At 51.7% G+C, this 16263-nt stretch overlaps 1 protein-coding gene across 3 annotated transcripts in view; it reads left to right on the top strand.

Annotated features, from left to right (window-relative positions):
• The window catches only part of ACSS2 (acyl-CoA synthetase short chain family member 2), a 65290-nt gene extending 60719 nt beyond the window's left edge, over positions 1-4571 (top strand). For all 3 annotated transcript variants that reach the window (XM_054045513.1, XM_054045512.1, XM_054045514.1), the window contains 3 exons: positions 573-749; positions 2193-2267; positions 2600-4571. In XM_054045513.1, the coding sequence (XP_053901488.1) occupies positions 573-749; positions 2193-2267; positions 2600-2727 (380 nt within the window). In that variant the 3' untranslated portion in view covers positions 2728-4571. The remainder of the gene's footprint in view (positions 1-572; positions 750-2192; positions 2268-2599) is intronic.
• The last annotated feature ends 11692 nt before the right edge of the window (positions 4572-16263 follow it).

Raw genomic sequence — 16263 nt, 5'->3', positions numbered from 1 at the left:
AAAAAAAGATGTCAGGGTGCTTTGATAGGATCTATCGGTTAGATAGTAACTGACAGAAGTGGCCTGTTGGTTACCTGCTCCCTCTGCTTTTGGCTGGGGTATGGTAGGAATGCAGCTTTTCCAGTACCATGGGCGTTCGTGTGATACAGTGACAGTTCTGTGACAGCCCATAACTAATGGGTAGCTCTGCTCGGTGTGTCATTAAATGCCAGTGGGATAGCTAGGTGTTATCAGCACCCAGTGGTTGGTGGCAGCTTGCCCAGCCATGGAAGGGCCTGCTCAGAGACACGTGTTCTGGACAGAATGTAGCTTCCTGGGCTTCTCCCTTTGTTCACACAAAGCTCCTGCTGTTTGTCAAGTATCCAGGGGTGGGGCACATGGCACAAGGTCTCCCCAGAACGAGCTGGGGGCTGCCCTAAGGCTCTGAGCAGAATCTCCCAAGAGTCCATTGTAGTGCATGCAAACAGACCACCCAACCGGAGCTTAGGGGCCCTGTTCGCTCCCAGGACCCTCCTGGAGCAAGGGAGCCAGACACTGCTGGACTCAGCAGAGCGCTGCCTCTTTCTTTCCAGGCCACCTGCTGAGCACCGCGGAGGTGGAGTCTGCCCTGGTGGAGCACTCCTCCGTTTCTGAGGCTGCGGTGGTGAGTCACCCCCACCCAGTGAAAGGCGAGTGCCTCTACTGCTTTGTGACCTTGAGGGATGGCCAAAAATTCACCACGGCCCTGATGGACGAGCTGAGAAAACAAGGTAACGGCGGCAGAGCTGTCGGCGTTTTTCGTGTAGAGTGTGTTGGGGTAGGTGCCCCCTGTCGCCAGAGAAGAGGGAAGGGCTCTGCTGGACGTGGCGAAGGCTCTGCAGGGGCTGACGTGCCTGCTGGGGAGTTAAGCAGCGTGGCCACGCCGAAGGAAGGTGCCTCTCGCCTAGAGAACACCAGTGCCCTGCCAGGGCTATGGCCAGCTCCCATCTGAGCCCCTTGTGCCCCTGCAGCCTGGGTAGCAAAGCAACATCAAGGAAAAGGGTCGCGTCCCAGGGCTAGCAGAGGCTAAAATTAGATCTCCGCCCAATGTTGTAGCTGCTCATGTGACACCCCCTGGCTCCTGTGAGCTGGCAGGGGCATGAGGCTCCTGCTCTCCAGGACAGCCTCTGCCTCTCCAACCCTGGGCGTGGGGGCCGTTGTGCTGGCACGCGCCCAGACCCCTCGTTCCCCAGCTCCGTTCGCTGAGTGTACGCTGGAGGCACGCGTGGGTGCTGCTGCATGCGTGGTTCCTGTAGTTGTGATCTGTGCTGGTGTATGGACCGTATGGGTTGCTGTGCTGGCTGCTGCCTTTTAACTGAAACCAAAATGTTTTGGTCAATGTCTGTGGTTTTCCTAGAAAGGGAGGGAATGTTAGTCCAGGTCTCACGTCCGCCTCAGGGCGTCCCTTCCAAAGCCCATCCATGCTGCTAGCGGATGGGCGTGAAGACAGTGATAGTGACAGTGATAGGCGTGCAGAGGCTCCATGGGAGCCTCTTTGCATTCCTCTCCTGGCTCGTCATTTGCTGCTGTAAACCCACATACGTGGCACCAAGCGGGATGGGAGACTGGAAGAGCTGGTGTAAGCTGGTGGTGAATCCAGCGCGCCGTCCCAGAGCAGTTATAGATGGGTGTGGTGTGATGCGTGTGGGAGTCCAGCTAAACTGACACAACCTCCATTGACATCCGAGATGACTGTGGTGCATGAACAAAGCAGTAAACAAAATGCATCCAGGTTGCCTGTTGCCCCAGGGGAACCCTGAGGGGGGTCAGTCATTGCTATGTGGAAATGGGCACAAACCCTGGGGAAAGCTGTCTTAATTTCGAGTCCTTAAGTGCTCCCTAGAAGCAATGGAGAGAGACTAGAAATGGTCAAACATCTCTCCTGCAGCTGGAGCATGTGTGTTTTGTGGAGAGCTGCATGCACTCTCCTCCCCTCCAGCCCCGGGTCTCCAGGTGCAGAATCCTGAGCAGTGCGATTGTGCTGCCTGGCCCCATTCTGCAAACACCCGCACCTTTGCCAACAGCGGAGATACCGGAGTCATCGCAGTGCAGCCCTGGTGGGCTCGTTTGTCCCACTTGCTGCTCACTTGGGTTCCAGCTCTCGCTGAGTCACTTTGCCCTAAAAAGCGCTCTGGGAAATCTTAATAATTATACTGAAAATCTCTGTTTTGTAGTCAGAGAAAAAATTGGACCAATAGCAACCCCTGATTACATCCAGCATGCTCCTGGTCTGCCCAAGACCCGCTCAGGTAAGGAGTCCTGGTTCACTCTTCTCAGATACACCGTTTGGGAAGCAAGCAGCAGAGCTCCTGGTGTCTGCAGGCCGGGCAGCCCCGGAGGAAGGGAGTCACCGGAGTGCTCCCAGTGGGGATTAGCAGTCTATGATAATTATGATAGATTTTGGTGGGGTCCAGCTGTCCTGAGAATGGTCTTGGATTGCCCAGGTCTCTGCATGTCTAGACTTGAAGAAAGCTATGACCCAATATGGCTTATTCAGGGGGAGCCTCCTGAAAACCGACCCTGAGTCTTGGTTTGACTCCCTGGACATACAAGCGAATCACCACAGCTCTTTGTTTGACAGGTAAAATTATGAGGCGCGTATTAAGGAAGATTGCAAAGAACGACCGAGATCTGGGAGATACCTCGACTGTGGCAGATCCAGCAGTTATAAACCACCTGTTCAGCAACAGGTGTGAGACTGTGCTGTAGCAGAGCAGCATGCCGTCCTTCAGACTAGAGACGCCGAAGCACCGAGTCCTAGTAGAGCGGGGCCGTCCGGAGGAGTATTGTATTCACTGGGGAAGAGAAGCCATTACCTGTCAAGTTGAATGTGAAATGCCATCAATGAGGAGAAGATGGGCTCTCGAGCTGGTCCTCTCACTGTGTTGTATCTAGCTGTCTGTGCCTCTGGAGAGGATGTACATGATGTTGTTGATTGATACTGCGTATCTGAAATTCCAGCCTCGGTCACTCATTGCAGAATGACTTACATCGTTTTCTTTTCCATCATTTTATTCATGTTTTTTAAATTGACTTTGTGTAATGGGCGGGGCCTGGCATCGTGCCCAGAGTGGGGATTGGTGGTTTGATGGCAAATGGTGTTTTGCTCCCAAACAGTAGTTATGTGCCTTGGGCCCCAACAGATTCCTGGCAACAATCTCTCTAAGTTAATGCAGAACGACTGGAATTGCTCTTAATAAACCAGAGTGTAGTGGGATTTGTCTGTCACTATCCACATTGCAAATAAGCTGCTGCTTCTGTATCCGTCTGTTGGAGGCTGAGGGGAGTTTTAGAAAAAGGATCTGCAACTCTGTAGCTGTGCCAGCTATTTTTAATTTTCTTTCCACCAAATCTGTTTAGTCTGAGCTGTATGTTAGCTGAGATCTCTGGGGCTCGGCAAGGGAGTAGACTGTGGCTGGGGGCTTTGGGGATTAGTGATGTTTTATATAACTCTTTTGGTACCAATATTTTGTTATGTTAACTGCTTGGCACCAGGAGTTGGATTGTCCCAGCACTGGGTCCTCCATGTGCAGTGGATGTACTAGGGAACCGCAGTCAGGAAGGGCTGAGTTCAGTGCCGGGACGTGCCATATTGGCTGTGCTCCATAGTGTGCAATTGCTGTCCAATTGTTGGTTCCAACAGATAACGTCGGTGCCAGTTAATCTCAGTAGGATAGCTCATCCAGTTGCCTTTGAGGGGGGAGTGGGTGCTACACATATCAAAGGAAAGGTTGAGAACTATGCAGAGGTGTCTTCCCTGTTGCCAGGCGAACAGGACCCGTCTCCAGAGGTGCCCTGTCTCACAGTTCGTGGAAAGGGGCAGGCAGGGCCTTACTATTCCAACAAGGTGCTTCCTCATCCGAAAAACTAAGTGAAAGGTGTTTAAATCAAGTCTATGCTTTAAATCAGACGTGCTGCTTCATGGTGGGAAAACCCTTGCACGGACTCAGGACCGACAGCCTGAACATACCTGACAATGAAGGTTACGGATGGTGACAGGGTTTCTGCTACGAGTCAGTTTCCATGCTGCTTAACTCCGGCCTTGCCTTGGGGCTGCTCTGCGGAGACACTGCCTTTGTGATGTGTTCGTGTTAGAAATGGCTTCCAGGCTCATTTGATAATTTACACGTTAACATACAGAGAAAGTAGGTTTTCAAATTTGCAACCCTGGCTGTCTTGTGGCTGCCCAAAAAAATGCTGTAATTGTCCATACAACTATTTGGCACTTGAATTGGCCAAAACAAACTCAAAGCTCTGTCCCAAAAGCCAAGTCCTAATGGATAACGTTAGACTTGTCTCATTGCTAACTGTCGCTCATTTCTGCTGTTCTTATGCTACATGTACATGTCTGTGATCTGTAACCTCTGTGTATACATCTGACCTGTGTACCCAGCAGCAATGGGACTGGGCCATTAACCTGCTACATTCTGTTCATAGGAATAGCTTCAAAACCATATTGTCCTCTTTTATCTTGGTCTGTAATTTTGGTTGGAAAACAGCTAGACTCCTGTTCTAGTTGGAATAAAACTCAAAGAAATAAAAATGAAACCCACTCTGGAGCGCTCACTATTTGCGGGTGACGGTCTGGGGGTGGTTGGTAAATGAAGATCTTAGTTGCAGTGCCCTCGTGGACTTGGGCTGGCACTTACCACTTCAGATCTGCACCATCACTCACCTGATGCAGAAGGCACCTGGCATTTTGGGGCAGGAGTTTAAATTCTGCAGTCACACTGAGACCTGCACCCAGTAAATCTGAGTGTGCAGTAGATTCAGCTCCGTGTCCTGTTTCTGTGTGACCAGTGTATACTGGCAGGAGGTTTGCAGGCAGGCAGTGACTGGACTTTTTGTCATTGTCCATAAACCATGTTTAGCTGAAAGTGCAGGTTATGGAGATCAAAGCCCAAGATGGGGCCTTGCTGCAGCACATGAGATCACTGATGGGAGAGCTACAGATTTCACATACACGGGGGGTGGGGGGGACACTCCAGCTCCCTGCATGGCAGTTTGGAAACGTTTGTCCTCCCTTCACATCGCACTGGATTTCACAGCCCCTCAGCCCTCCACTCGCCCTGGAGATGCTGTTTTGCTCAGGATTGCAGTGAATCACCAAGCACTTAACTAGGGGTCTCCCTCAAGAATGGCTTCTCCTTGCTGGATGTGCTCATCTCACAGAAGGCTGCCTGTTGGGGCAGTGTGAGCATCAACCCAGCTGTCCTGAGAAGTTATGAAGGGTCCCATAGCCAGACAATCATGACGCTCTCATATGAACTCTCACAGAAAATGATTAAAGGCAAAACCACCCTGTCACCTGTGGGTGAACACTTCTCACAGAGCGATCACTCTGGGTCTGACCTCTCAGTCCTCATCCTCCAAGGAAACCTGCACAGCACCTTCAGAAGACAAGCCTGGGAGCTTAAATGCATAACTCTGCTAGACACTAAAAATCATGGACTGAACAGACACTGAATTTATGGTTCATTACAACAAACTAACCCAGTAACAACTGCCCCCTGGCTCCCCCTGCAGCTGCCTCCCCCGCCCCTATGGGTGGAGAGATGTTAACAGGCCAGTTCATCTTGAATGGTCCCTTGAAATGTGTATTAACTCCTCATGCTAAACAATCTGTTCCACCTTCTATTTAGCTGTGACACTGAGTACGTTTCCCAGTCCTTCAGAAGAGCTCTGTGGAGCTTGAAAGCTTGTCTCTCTCACCAACAGAAGTTGGTCCAATAAAAGATGTTAATTAATTAACCTCGATCTAATCACATGCTTTCCCCTAGTACTGGACCCACTGCAACATCTTTTACCTTTATAGAGTCATAGGCCATGGCCAGAAGGACCATTGTGATCATCTACTCTGATCTCCTGTATAATAGGCCACAGAACTGCCCCAAAATCATTCCTAGAGCAGATCTTTTAGAAAAACATCAAATTTTGATTTTAAAAATGGTCAGTGGTGGAGAATCCATCAACCCCCTCGGTCAGTTGTTCCAGTGGTTAATTACTCTTACTGTCAAAAATGTACGCCTTATTTCCTGTCTGAGTGTGTCTAGCTTCAACTTCCAGCCACTGGATCATGTTCAGGGGTCGGCAACCTTTCAGCAGTGGTGTGCCGAATCTTCATTTATTCACTCTAAGGTTTCGCATGCCAGTAATACATTTTAATGTTTTTAGAAGTCTATAATATATAACTAAACTATCGTTGTATGTAAAGTAAATAAGGTTTTTAACAGGTTTAAGAAGCTTCATTTAAAATTAAATTAAAATGTGGAGCCCCCCAGACCAGTGGCCAGGACCTGGGCAGTGTGAGTGCCACTGAAAATCAGCTTGCGTGCTGCCTTCGGCACGTGTGCCATAGGTTGCCTACCCCGTGTTAGACCTTTCTCTGCAAGACTGAAGAGCCCATTATCAAATATTTGTTCCCCATGTAGGTACTTTTATACTGTAATCAAGTTACCCCCTAACCTTCTCTTTGTTAGACTCAGAGTCCATTTGTTTATCACTATAAGGCAGGTTTTCTAGTCCTTTAATCATTCTTGTGGCTCCTCTCTGAACCCTCATCGGTCGATCAAAATTCTTCATGAATTGTGGGCATTGGAACTGGACGCTATTCCAGCAGCAGTCGCACCAGTGCCAAATACAGAGGTTAAATGAACTTTAGCCCTACTTGAGATTCCCCTGTTTATACATCCCAGGATTATATCAGCTCTTTTGGCCACAGCGTCACACTGTTCACCATGACCCCCGCAAGTTTTTTTCAGTCATTGCTTCCCTGTAAGTATGGCCTGCATTCTTGGTTCCTAGATCTATACATTTAAATTTAGCCTTATTAAAAACATATTGTTTGCACCCAGTTTACCAAAGGATCCAGATTGCTCTAAATCAGTGACCTGTCCTCGTCATTATTTACTATTTCCCCCAATTTTTGCATCATTTTCATGTTATGTTTTCTTCCAGGACACTAATAAAAATGTTAACTAGCATAGGACCAAAAACCAATCCTGCAGGACCCCACTAGAAATAAACCTGTTTAATTCCCCATTTACAATTACATTTGAGACCTATCAGTTAGCCAGTTTTTAATTATTTAATGTATGCTGTTAATTTTAATATCATTCTAGTTTTTAATCAAAATGCCATGCAGTACCAAATCAAATGCCTTACAAAAGTCTAAGTATATTCCATCAACCTAATACCTTTGTCAACCAAACTTGTAATCTCATTTAAAAAAAAAAAGTTAGCTTGATAGGATCCATTTGCCATAAATCTATGTTGATTTGTATTAATTGCATTACCCTCCTTTAACTTGTTATTAATCAAGTGCTGTAACTGACACTCCATTATCCTCCCTGGAATTGATCTCAGGCTCAAGTGCCTATAATTACCCTTGTCATCCAGTTTACCCTTTTTTAAAAATTAGCACATTAGCATTCTTCCAGTCTTATGGAACTTCTCCAGTGCTCCAAGACTTTCTGAAAATCCACATTAATGGTTCATTGAGCTCCTCAGCCAGCGGTTTCAAAATTCTTGGATGCAAATTGTCTGGACTTGCTGATTTTAAAATGTCCAACTGTAGTAGCTTCTGTTTAACATCACCCAGCTAACACACCTCAGATGTAGCCTTGGGCAAATCCCAGGACTTTCCTGTGTCCTCAGTATGTCTCTGCACAGACGGGCAGGGCAGCGGGTGAGCTTTCCCAGGGCCTGGCCTATAGAAGTAGGCTTGGATGGAGTTGGGGATGCTGCTGGTGGCCGCAGTGAAGCACCTAGGGCAGCAGTTCGCCAACCTTTTCAGTGCGTGGCTCAAGCCCTATTAGAGTGATCACTTCATGGGTCTGTCTTCCCTCCCATGGCAATAAAATACTTTCCTGTGTCGGCTACAACAACTGCTTCCATGGAGAACCAAAAGCACGGATGTGTTTAATGTGCATTTATCTTCCTTCAAGTGACTTAGCAGATGGGGATGAGGCAGAGAGTAACTGCCATGTGCCTAGCTAGTTGTCCACTCTGCTTGGGACCCACTAACCTGGGGGAGGAGACGGCAGTATCTGCTGCAGTAAGTAAGGGGGTTGGAGCCCCAGGGAGCAGCCCTCCCCAGGCGGGATTGTCTCTACTTCACTGGCTAGGAAGTAACAGCCCCTTCTCTGAGAGAGGCTATCACTGTTACCAGGGCCTTTGTACTTCCAGATTAGGTTATTGCCGTGTCAAGCCCATGCGGAAGCTACAGCAGTGCGCTTGCTGCTGGCCTAGTTCAAATGCCGTCGGAGATGCTGGTTTGGGTGGAGCTTGGGTTTGTTCTTTTTCCCAGGCCCTTGATTTCAGTTCCTGGGGGCTGGGAATCCTCAGGGGAGAGCCCTCAGCAGGGGCATTCACACCCTCCCCCCTCTCCCCCCCATTGGTCTGGCAAGGCAGAATCTGTTTGACCTGTGGGATAAGGCGGAGGGTGGAGCTGTGGGCATGGGGGGTGTTGGAGTAGTGAGGAAGGCTGAGCAGTGGGGCTTGAAGCAACGCAGGGGAGTGTAGGGTGGAAAGGAGGAAGTCAGAACTGTACTTCATGTGTCTTTAAAAACTGGTCTCACTCGCTTCCTGTAATTCAATCCTCGGCGCCTCCTCCTCCATGGTCTGGGGGACACAAGGCAGCACTGGGCACTCTCCCCTGCATTGAAAGGTTGTGGGCAGTAACTTCCTGGGTTTTTTCTCAGCCCCTCTATCTTCCACAGCCCAGCCCCTCCTCCTCCCCTGGCCTCTGGTCCTTGGGCAGCAAATGCCCCAGCAAATGCTGGCTGTACTTAGCCCCTTCTCTACCCTGCAGGGAGTCGGGGGGGGGGGGGGCACAGAGCTGAAGCCCACTTTCCACTGCACAGCTCTGTGCCCCTGCACTGGGTATGGGGCGTACTGAGAACGTTTGTTTAAAACCAAGGAATATAACAGCCACAAGATTTGCTCCCGCAGTGTTCAGGCTGCCCACAGCTGCTACATGCCTCTCCCCAATGCAGAGTGGGGCTGAATTTAACTCTGGAAACCAGGGAATGCAGACCTGAGGTGCACCCCCACACACACACAATGTCACTTTAACTCTGTCCCTTGCCAGCTGCACTGGGGCCAGAGATAAGGCTGTGAGGGGGGGCAGGGGGAGGCATTACCCTTTATCCCAGGCTTTTGAAACACAGCCAGGCTATTACCCACCTTCAGAGCTGGCTTGCAACACTTCCTGCCTCTGAACTGTGCCGGCTGTGAGACTGTTAACCAGGTTGCACTCCAGCTGTTCCAATTCAGCAGCGGGGAAGGGTGATGAGGACCCCAGGTTCTGTTTGCAGCTGTGGGAGTGTCGTGGGGTCTCAGGGTTAGAATAGGGGCAGTGGGAGTCAAGATTCCTGGCTTCTACTCCCACTGTGTGACCTTGGACAAGTTCTTTCCCCACGTGCCTCACTTCCTCCCTCCGGACCATAGGGGGTGATGAGCCCCCATGGTGGGGTTTGGAAAGAGCTGCATAGTCGTTAGCAAATTATCCCAGCAGCCTTTGTAACTGGCCCAGCCTTCCCACATTCAACGCACAGGCTCTGGGCTGTTAGGCGCTCCCAAGTTCCAGGCAGTATGTGACATTGGTAGGAAGGGGTAAGGTTTTGCCCGTTGGGTGGGAACACATGACACACCATGAGCATACGTAGGGGTGTGACATGGAGCAGGTCTGGATGTTCCATCCAGGAGTATCCCTATGCCAAGGGGCTGAGACTGGACAGAACTCATTGCAGAGTTAGGTCCCAGTCTCTAGCCAAATGCTATAGGGCTAAGCCCTAAGGGAATCCATTGCCCACTGGAACTACTGCAGATGTAGGTCTCAGGCAAGACTCTCCACCTGGAGCCAGGCTCAGACACGCTGTGCTAGTTTCCCATAGGGCCCCAGCACAAATCCAGCCAAGAGCGAGGAGAAACCCAGCCAATCTTGGCTGGGGAACTGGGAGCAGCTTCCAGACATCAAAGGAACAGGCCAGGTGCAGCAAGATGGGCTCTGGAGCATGTCACGCACTCACTGGCTCCAACCAGGCCCCAGGTCAGGTGACCAGCTGGCCCCGCCCCTGCCCCAAAGTCCCTGCCCTGTCCCTATTGAAACCCTCTCCAAATCCCCACCCCAGCCCCACCTCCTCTTCCAAGTGCCTCGTTCCCCCTCCTCCACCCTCCCAGCTCGTCCTGGGAGGGAGGAGGGAGAAGCAGGATGCGGCGGCGGGCTCAGGGGAGGAGGCGGAGGTGAGCTGGGGCAGGGGGCGGGGCAACGAGCTGCTGGTGGGTGCAGAGCACCCACCAATTTTTCCCCATGGGTACTCCAGACCCAGAGCACCTGCGGAGTTGGCGCCTATGCCTGCACTCACCGGTGGCGGGAAGTGCAGCGACCCAGCCCCAGCCGCACCGCTGGTGAGTGCTGGGGGGCGGTTCCCTCCTGCCCCCCAAGCCAGCTTCTCCCATGGAGGCCTGGGGCTAGGGTGCCCAGATATCAAGCATGAAAAATCGGGACGGGTGGGAGGTAATAAAGGCCTATATAAGAAAAAGCCCCAAATATCAGGACTGTCTCCATAAAATCAGGACATCTGGTCACCCTACCTGAGCCCCACACACACCCCTGGGAGGTGGCCTGCGTAGGGCCCCAGAATAGCTAGGGACGGCCCTGCTGCTCTGACCATGGACAGCAGGGGGGCGCTGGGCATGTTGGGGAAGGCACACAGCCACGGCTGGGAGTGGGGAAGGAGCCCCAGAGCCAGGTTGGTTTTATGGGGGGAATGAGAGGACTCAGCACCACAGAGGCTGGCATGAGGGCAGGGAGGGTAAGGAGACCCCCTGAAGGCTGGTGGGGAGGGGGGGCAGCAAGGGGCTGTAGTTAAGGGGCCAAGATGGTGGTAGAGGGCTTATTCCTTCACCCTTCCACTTCTCTGGTCCTTCTCGCGTGAACAGAGAGCAACAATACCCGAAGTCCGAAGGTGCAAACAATTCAATGTTTATTGGGGTGAACTTCCAGCAGCTTAAATCCAAGTTCCTTTTTCCTTATTTTTGAATCCCAACTTACTACCTTTCTAAGAGCCCCAGATTGCTTTATTTCAATATGACTGATCTGGAATGTGTGAGAACATGACTGTTCGCTTTCCAGCTTATGCCTGCTCCCACTGCTTAGCCAAAGGCCTTAGCTTAAGAACAGGGCCTCAGGCTGTCACTGTGAGAGAAGGCCCTCGTACAGGCAGTGATTTTGATTCTTTCTTTTATACCTCTATAACTAGCTAAATGATAAACATATCCCTAAATTCTTAATGTATAGGCCTTTACAGACAGGCCTGACTATCTATATCCTAACAGATGGGGATTGGCCACAGTGGGGCCTGGTGGTCAGGATCAGGGAGATGTTGGTGCCTAACGCTTCCCTGTCACATCCTTTCTGAGAAGGCCCCAGGAAGCCAGGCGATCCCTAGCCCCCATGAGCCTCCCCTGCGTGGTATGGGGCTCCCCATGAGCATGGCAGAGGCAGGGCTTTCACAGCCCCACCAAGGCATTGGGACAGGCTTTCCCAAGCACCTGTACTGGCCCAGGTGACTCCCAGCACTGCAGACTGAGCTCATCGCCATGGCCTCTGCACCAGGCCTGGGCCCAGCAGGAGGGACTAGGAGCTACTGGGACCTCTGCACCTGCAGGGAGAGACCATCACCCCTGGGAACTGAGGCACCAGGGGAAGTTGTGATGAACTGACTTCATGTGGGCAGTACCAGCACCTGTTCCCCATGACTTCGCGGGGAGCTGGGATGCCCCATTCCCACCTCCGCGTGAGGCCTGCCGGGGCGCTGAAGAACAGTGCAGAAGAAATGACTTTACTAGCCCTCTTTTCCCTGCATCACATGGGGGGACAGGCTCAAGTGTCATCGGCCCAGGCTCCCCTCTGTGCTTCAACTCTCCCGCACCCCCCATGTTCTTTCAGATGGTTCCAGCTAAACAATCGCATGTTATTAAACTATCCAGGCTCCCCACCCCATCGCTATGACGTGCTGGCCTCGCCCCACTCACGGTGCTCAGTGGCTCCTGCCTCAGCCTAGAGCGGGGCCCAAACAATGAAGTTCAGTGCCCAATCCACACTCCCATGGCCTTTGGGGCTGCTCAGACCCAGGGTGTGGCACAAGCCCCTCTCTGACCCCCCTCCCATATTCCCTCCTGCAGCCAGAGGCCAGGCTGGTCTGCTCCCTGCCTCCTCTCTCATGGGGGGTAGCAAGGAGGGGAGCAGGGATCTCTTCCAGAGGCCTCTGCCTCTGTGTAACAGTAACTGAGCATAAAGCCCTCTGGGGTGTGGGGATCAATTGCCAACATTTCCATGCAGGGGACTCATGGGAATGCCTCCAGCTCAGGCCTTTCCTTGAGATGTGCCACCCGCTGAGGGCGGGTGGCCAACCTAAGAGCCAGTGATCTAGCAGCTCTTCATAGCCCAGCCTTGGCATTTAGTGTTCCCTAGTGACAGTTTCTCAGCGGGGTAAGAACCAGGGAAGTCCCCATGAACGTGCAGCGCGAGATACTGGTCTGTACCACAGCAGCAGCCCTGCGGCAGGAGAGAGCCTCGGTTATGAGGAGAAAACACCAGACTTGATTGCAACACAAGGGTCAGACCAATCGCTCAGGAAAGTGCAGTGAAATTATCACGCGGGGCCCTTCAGGTCTAGGAGTCTGTAACTGTTCCCGGCTGCAGCAGGGTGGTTCCAGGCATGGCACCCACACAATAGCATTGGTGATACTCTCACCTGCCCCCAGCATTGAGTGTTGTCACAGCGATGGGCAGGGGGAAGGGAGGAAAGGAGTTCAGGGGAGGGATTGAGCCAGTTGGGGGTGGAGGGAGACCTTTTCTAGGGGTGCTGGAGGCGTCTGACATGGAACAGGATGCAGGTGGGGGCAAGTGAAGTGGGGAACAGGCCTCCACTAGCAAATGTGCAGAGCAAATGGGCTGGGCCTGGGCTATTTGTTTATTTAGATTTATGCAAATGCTAAATTAAGGAGGCCGATCCATATGCTCCAGGCACTCCTGTCCTCAGGTACAAATGTACAACAGGACTAGCGAGTGCAGCAGTACAACGTAATATGCCCAGACAAAAATGACATTAAAATTCCACGAAGGGTGAGAAGTCATTAGTAAGTCAGGGCAATCTGCATGGTAGGAGTGCTGTAATTAGCCCCACACTGAGCATTCTAAACTCAGGAAATTCAGAGTTAAAGTTACACTTCAATAAACCCAAACCGTTACACACACAGTTAAGCCACCCACAAGTGTAACTCCGCTCTGTAGTAACGCCAGGCATTAACCATGCAAGTATGGTTAATGCCCTATGGTGTTTGTAGGCACAGCTCAAACGGATTCTTAACAAACCACTGGCTTTATTGAATATTCTCCCTCCATGGTGGCCCTCACTCTAGGGCAGCGCTCAGGCTCTCTGGTGCCTTCCCAGGACATCTCTAGATCCTACCAGGGCTACAGCTCTTATGTTTCATTTTAACTGAATTTCCTGGGAGGGTATAGCCTAGGGATTTATAATGACACCAGCCCTGTAATGTCATTCACCTTAAATAACTGATGTGTACGCTTCACCTACCAACATTTGCTGACCAAAAAAAGTAGATTGATTTGCATAAAATTAAATCTATTTGCATAGCGTGCTTGCTGGGGCACAGAAGGCTTTTCCCTCGGGCGAAGAGCCATGGGGAGGCTGAGAGGAGAGGAGAAGGACTGGGACAGGGTGGAGAGGACAGGCAGAAACCCCTCCAGAGCCAACACTAGAACCCAAAATTCTTAAATCTCACCATTCCTGTGCTGTCAGCCAATATCTGTGGAACCCACTGGCAAAAGTGTCCCCTCCCCCACAGCGCTGTCCACACACAGGATGACAAGCTACTCTTGCTATCAGCTGCTAGAGGTCTGTGTGGTGGAGCTAAGGTGCCAGCCCTGCTGATGCACCATGGGGGTGTCAACATGGTGGGATTTCTAGGAAATCATACACATAGAAACAATGTTAAACAGAACATTAAGGTGGCACAGGCAAGCACACAAAAGGTAGGAGATGCCAGGATTAAGACTGCATGTGAGGCGGAGGGGCATGAGGGAAAGGTTGGTCTCCTAGTTATAGCACTTGATTACTGACCTGGAGTCTATATCCCTACCTCTGCCAGAGTTCCCATGTGATGCGAGGCAAGTCATTTAGCAAGCTTTTCACAGATGGTCACTAATGGGGTGTGCCTCATTTTCCGGGTGCCCACCTTGAGACCTGGCACCTGATTTGCAGAAGTGCTGAGCACTGTGTTGCAACTACAGTCACTGGAGTGCTTGAATACATTAAGTGCTATAAAATGCTAAGTACTCTTAAAAATCAGGTCCTAGGCATCTCAAAATGAGCTGGGGATAACCCCCCCTCATGTCACCGGCTGGCCTAGGGCTCCTCTCTGCCCCTTAATCCCACCCCAGACCCCAGTGCACCTCCGGCTAGTCCCTGCTTCCCTGTGGGGTCCCGCCTGTCTCCCCGGAGCTGAGCCGCCTGGGACTGGTGCAGAAGCCCGGCCAGTCTCGGTCAGTTTAGGGGGGAGGGAACAGTGGGGAGGGGAGTGGGGGCTTGGCTGGGCCCCTCCAGGCAAGTGGGTCCTAAGGGAGCCCAGCTGGGGCAGGCGCTGGCCTGGCTGATCGCGCCACTCCTGAGGGGCAGGAACGATTCCACGCCCCAGGACCAGCCCTGGCTGCACTGCTGGCTCAGCCCAGCAGACACCGACACCTCCCAGCAGGGTTGGTGAGTGCGCCCAGGAGGCAGGACATGGGGGATTGGGTCTCTGGGGGCTCTAGGGGCAGGGAAGATGTGTGTCTTGGGGCACTAGGGAATGGGGGTTCTGTGTGGGGTGCTGGGTAGTTGTGTTGGGGTTGTGGGCTGGGGTGGTGAGGTGCAGGGTGCTGTGCATTTGTGGAAGGGGTGCTGGGCATAGCAGGTATGGGGGGGCTCTGGTGATAGGGAGTTGGGGGTGGTGGTGTTCGTGTTGGGCAAGGGGGGCTGTGTGGCACAACATGCGCCCACCCCTGAGGGGAAGAGGCACGCTGGCTGCACAGGGCCAGGTGGGCCACTGTGCATTTGGCAACTGCCGGTTTGTAAACAGTGCCCTTGCACTAGGCTGGGAGCAGGTAGGCCCCTGCAGTGCCATGCCCCATTGCCTCTCGTTCTGGGGACCGACCTCCCTGCACCATGCTCCATTGCCCCCATGGAGGCCCACAAATATGTTTGGAGCCGGGCCCACAAAAGGTTAATCTGACCCTGTGTGGATACTATAGTGATGAGTACCAACCCTGAGAGGAAATCAATTCTGTATTAGAACAGGGTTTGAAAAGTGTGCAGTAAATAAGGTCTGGGGCCGCTGACTAAACAACAACAACAAACCAACATATTGAACAGCTGCTCACTCAGTGAGTAAGTCCATCCTGTGCACGGAATGAGGAAGGGGCCTGTTGAAAATGTACCATGTGACCATGTAACTAAATTAAAGACTAAATTAAATTAATTAAAGACTGTACCCAAATGCATGTGGATCAGGGGGCCAAATTAAGATTTCACAGGAACCTTAGTCCTGGAATTTCCTAACATTGATGCACTTAACTCAGCAACCTCAGTAGCTTTAGGTAGTTGTTGTGTGCGCAATGTAATCACATAACAGTGACATGGGGCTGCGGGGAAGGGACCAGACTCATCTAGCCACTCTTCTTCTCTACTTAACATCGCAGAGGGATCCGAGAGACTTTTTTAGCCCTGGGCACTTTATTCTGCTACTATCAATAACCCCTTTCCTAGATTAGTTGGTTTTGCCTGTAACAGTAAAGCCAGCAGCTGGCTGGGTAGGGTGAAATTGCTGGGGGGTGCAAGCAGTAAGCTGAGCAGATAAAGCACCGCTATAGCAGAGCAGCTCTGTAAAAACCACATGGAACGGAGGCTGCAGTTCTGCTTAGCCACTTTTTTCCTGCTCCGTCTGAAGCTAGTGAGTTGATTCCTTTGAGTGAAGAGGAACCAATTTGAACTAAACCGCACGCAGGAACTAGGCAGCACCAGAGCAGACCAGGCATGTCCTGTGTGCCAAAAGGCATAATTACACTCCAGTGCAAACAGCACTGCTGCCTCCCCCAGGCAGGAATTGCTAATTCCTCAGAGGAGAATCAGGAGGCTGTAGTAGAGAGAGCCTGGGGCCTGGTGCAAGGCCTGAACCAAAGTC

The sequence above is a fragment of the Malaclemys terrapin genome, chromosome 12, assembly GCF_027887155.1.
Source record: "Malaclemys terrapin pileata isolate rMalTer1 chromosome 12, rMalTer1.hap1, whole genome shotgun sequence".
Lineage (NCBI taxonomy): Eukaryota > Metazoa > Chordata > Testudines > Emydidae > Malaclemys > Malaclemys terrapin.
Note: the sequence above shows the minus strand (reverse complement) of the source record. Positions and strands in the feature narration are given on the sequence as shown.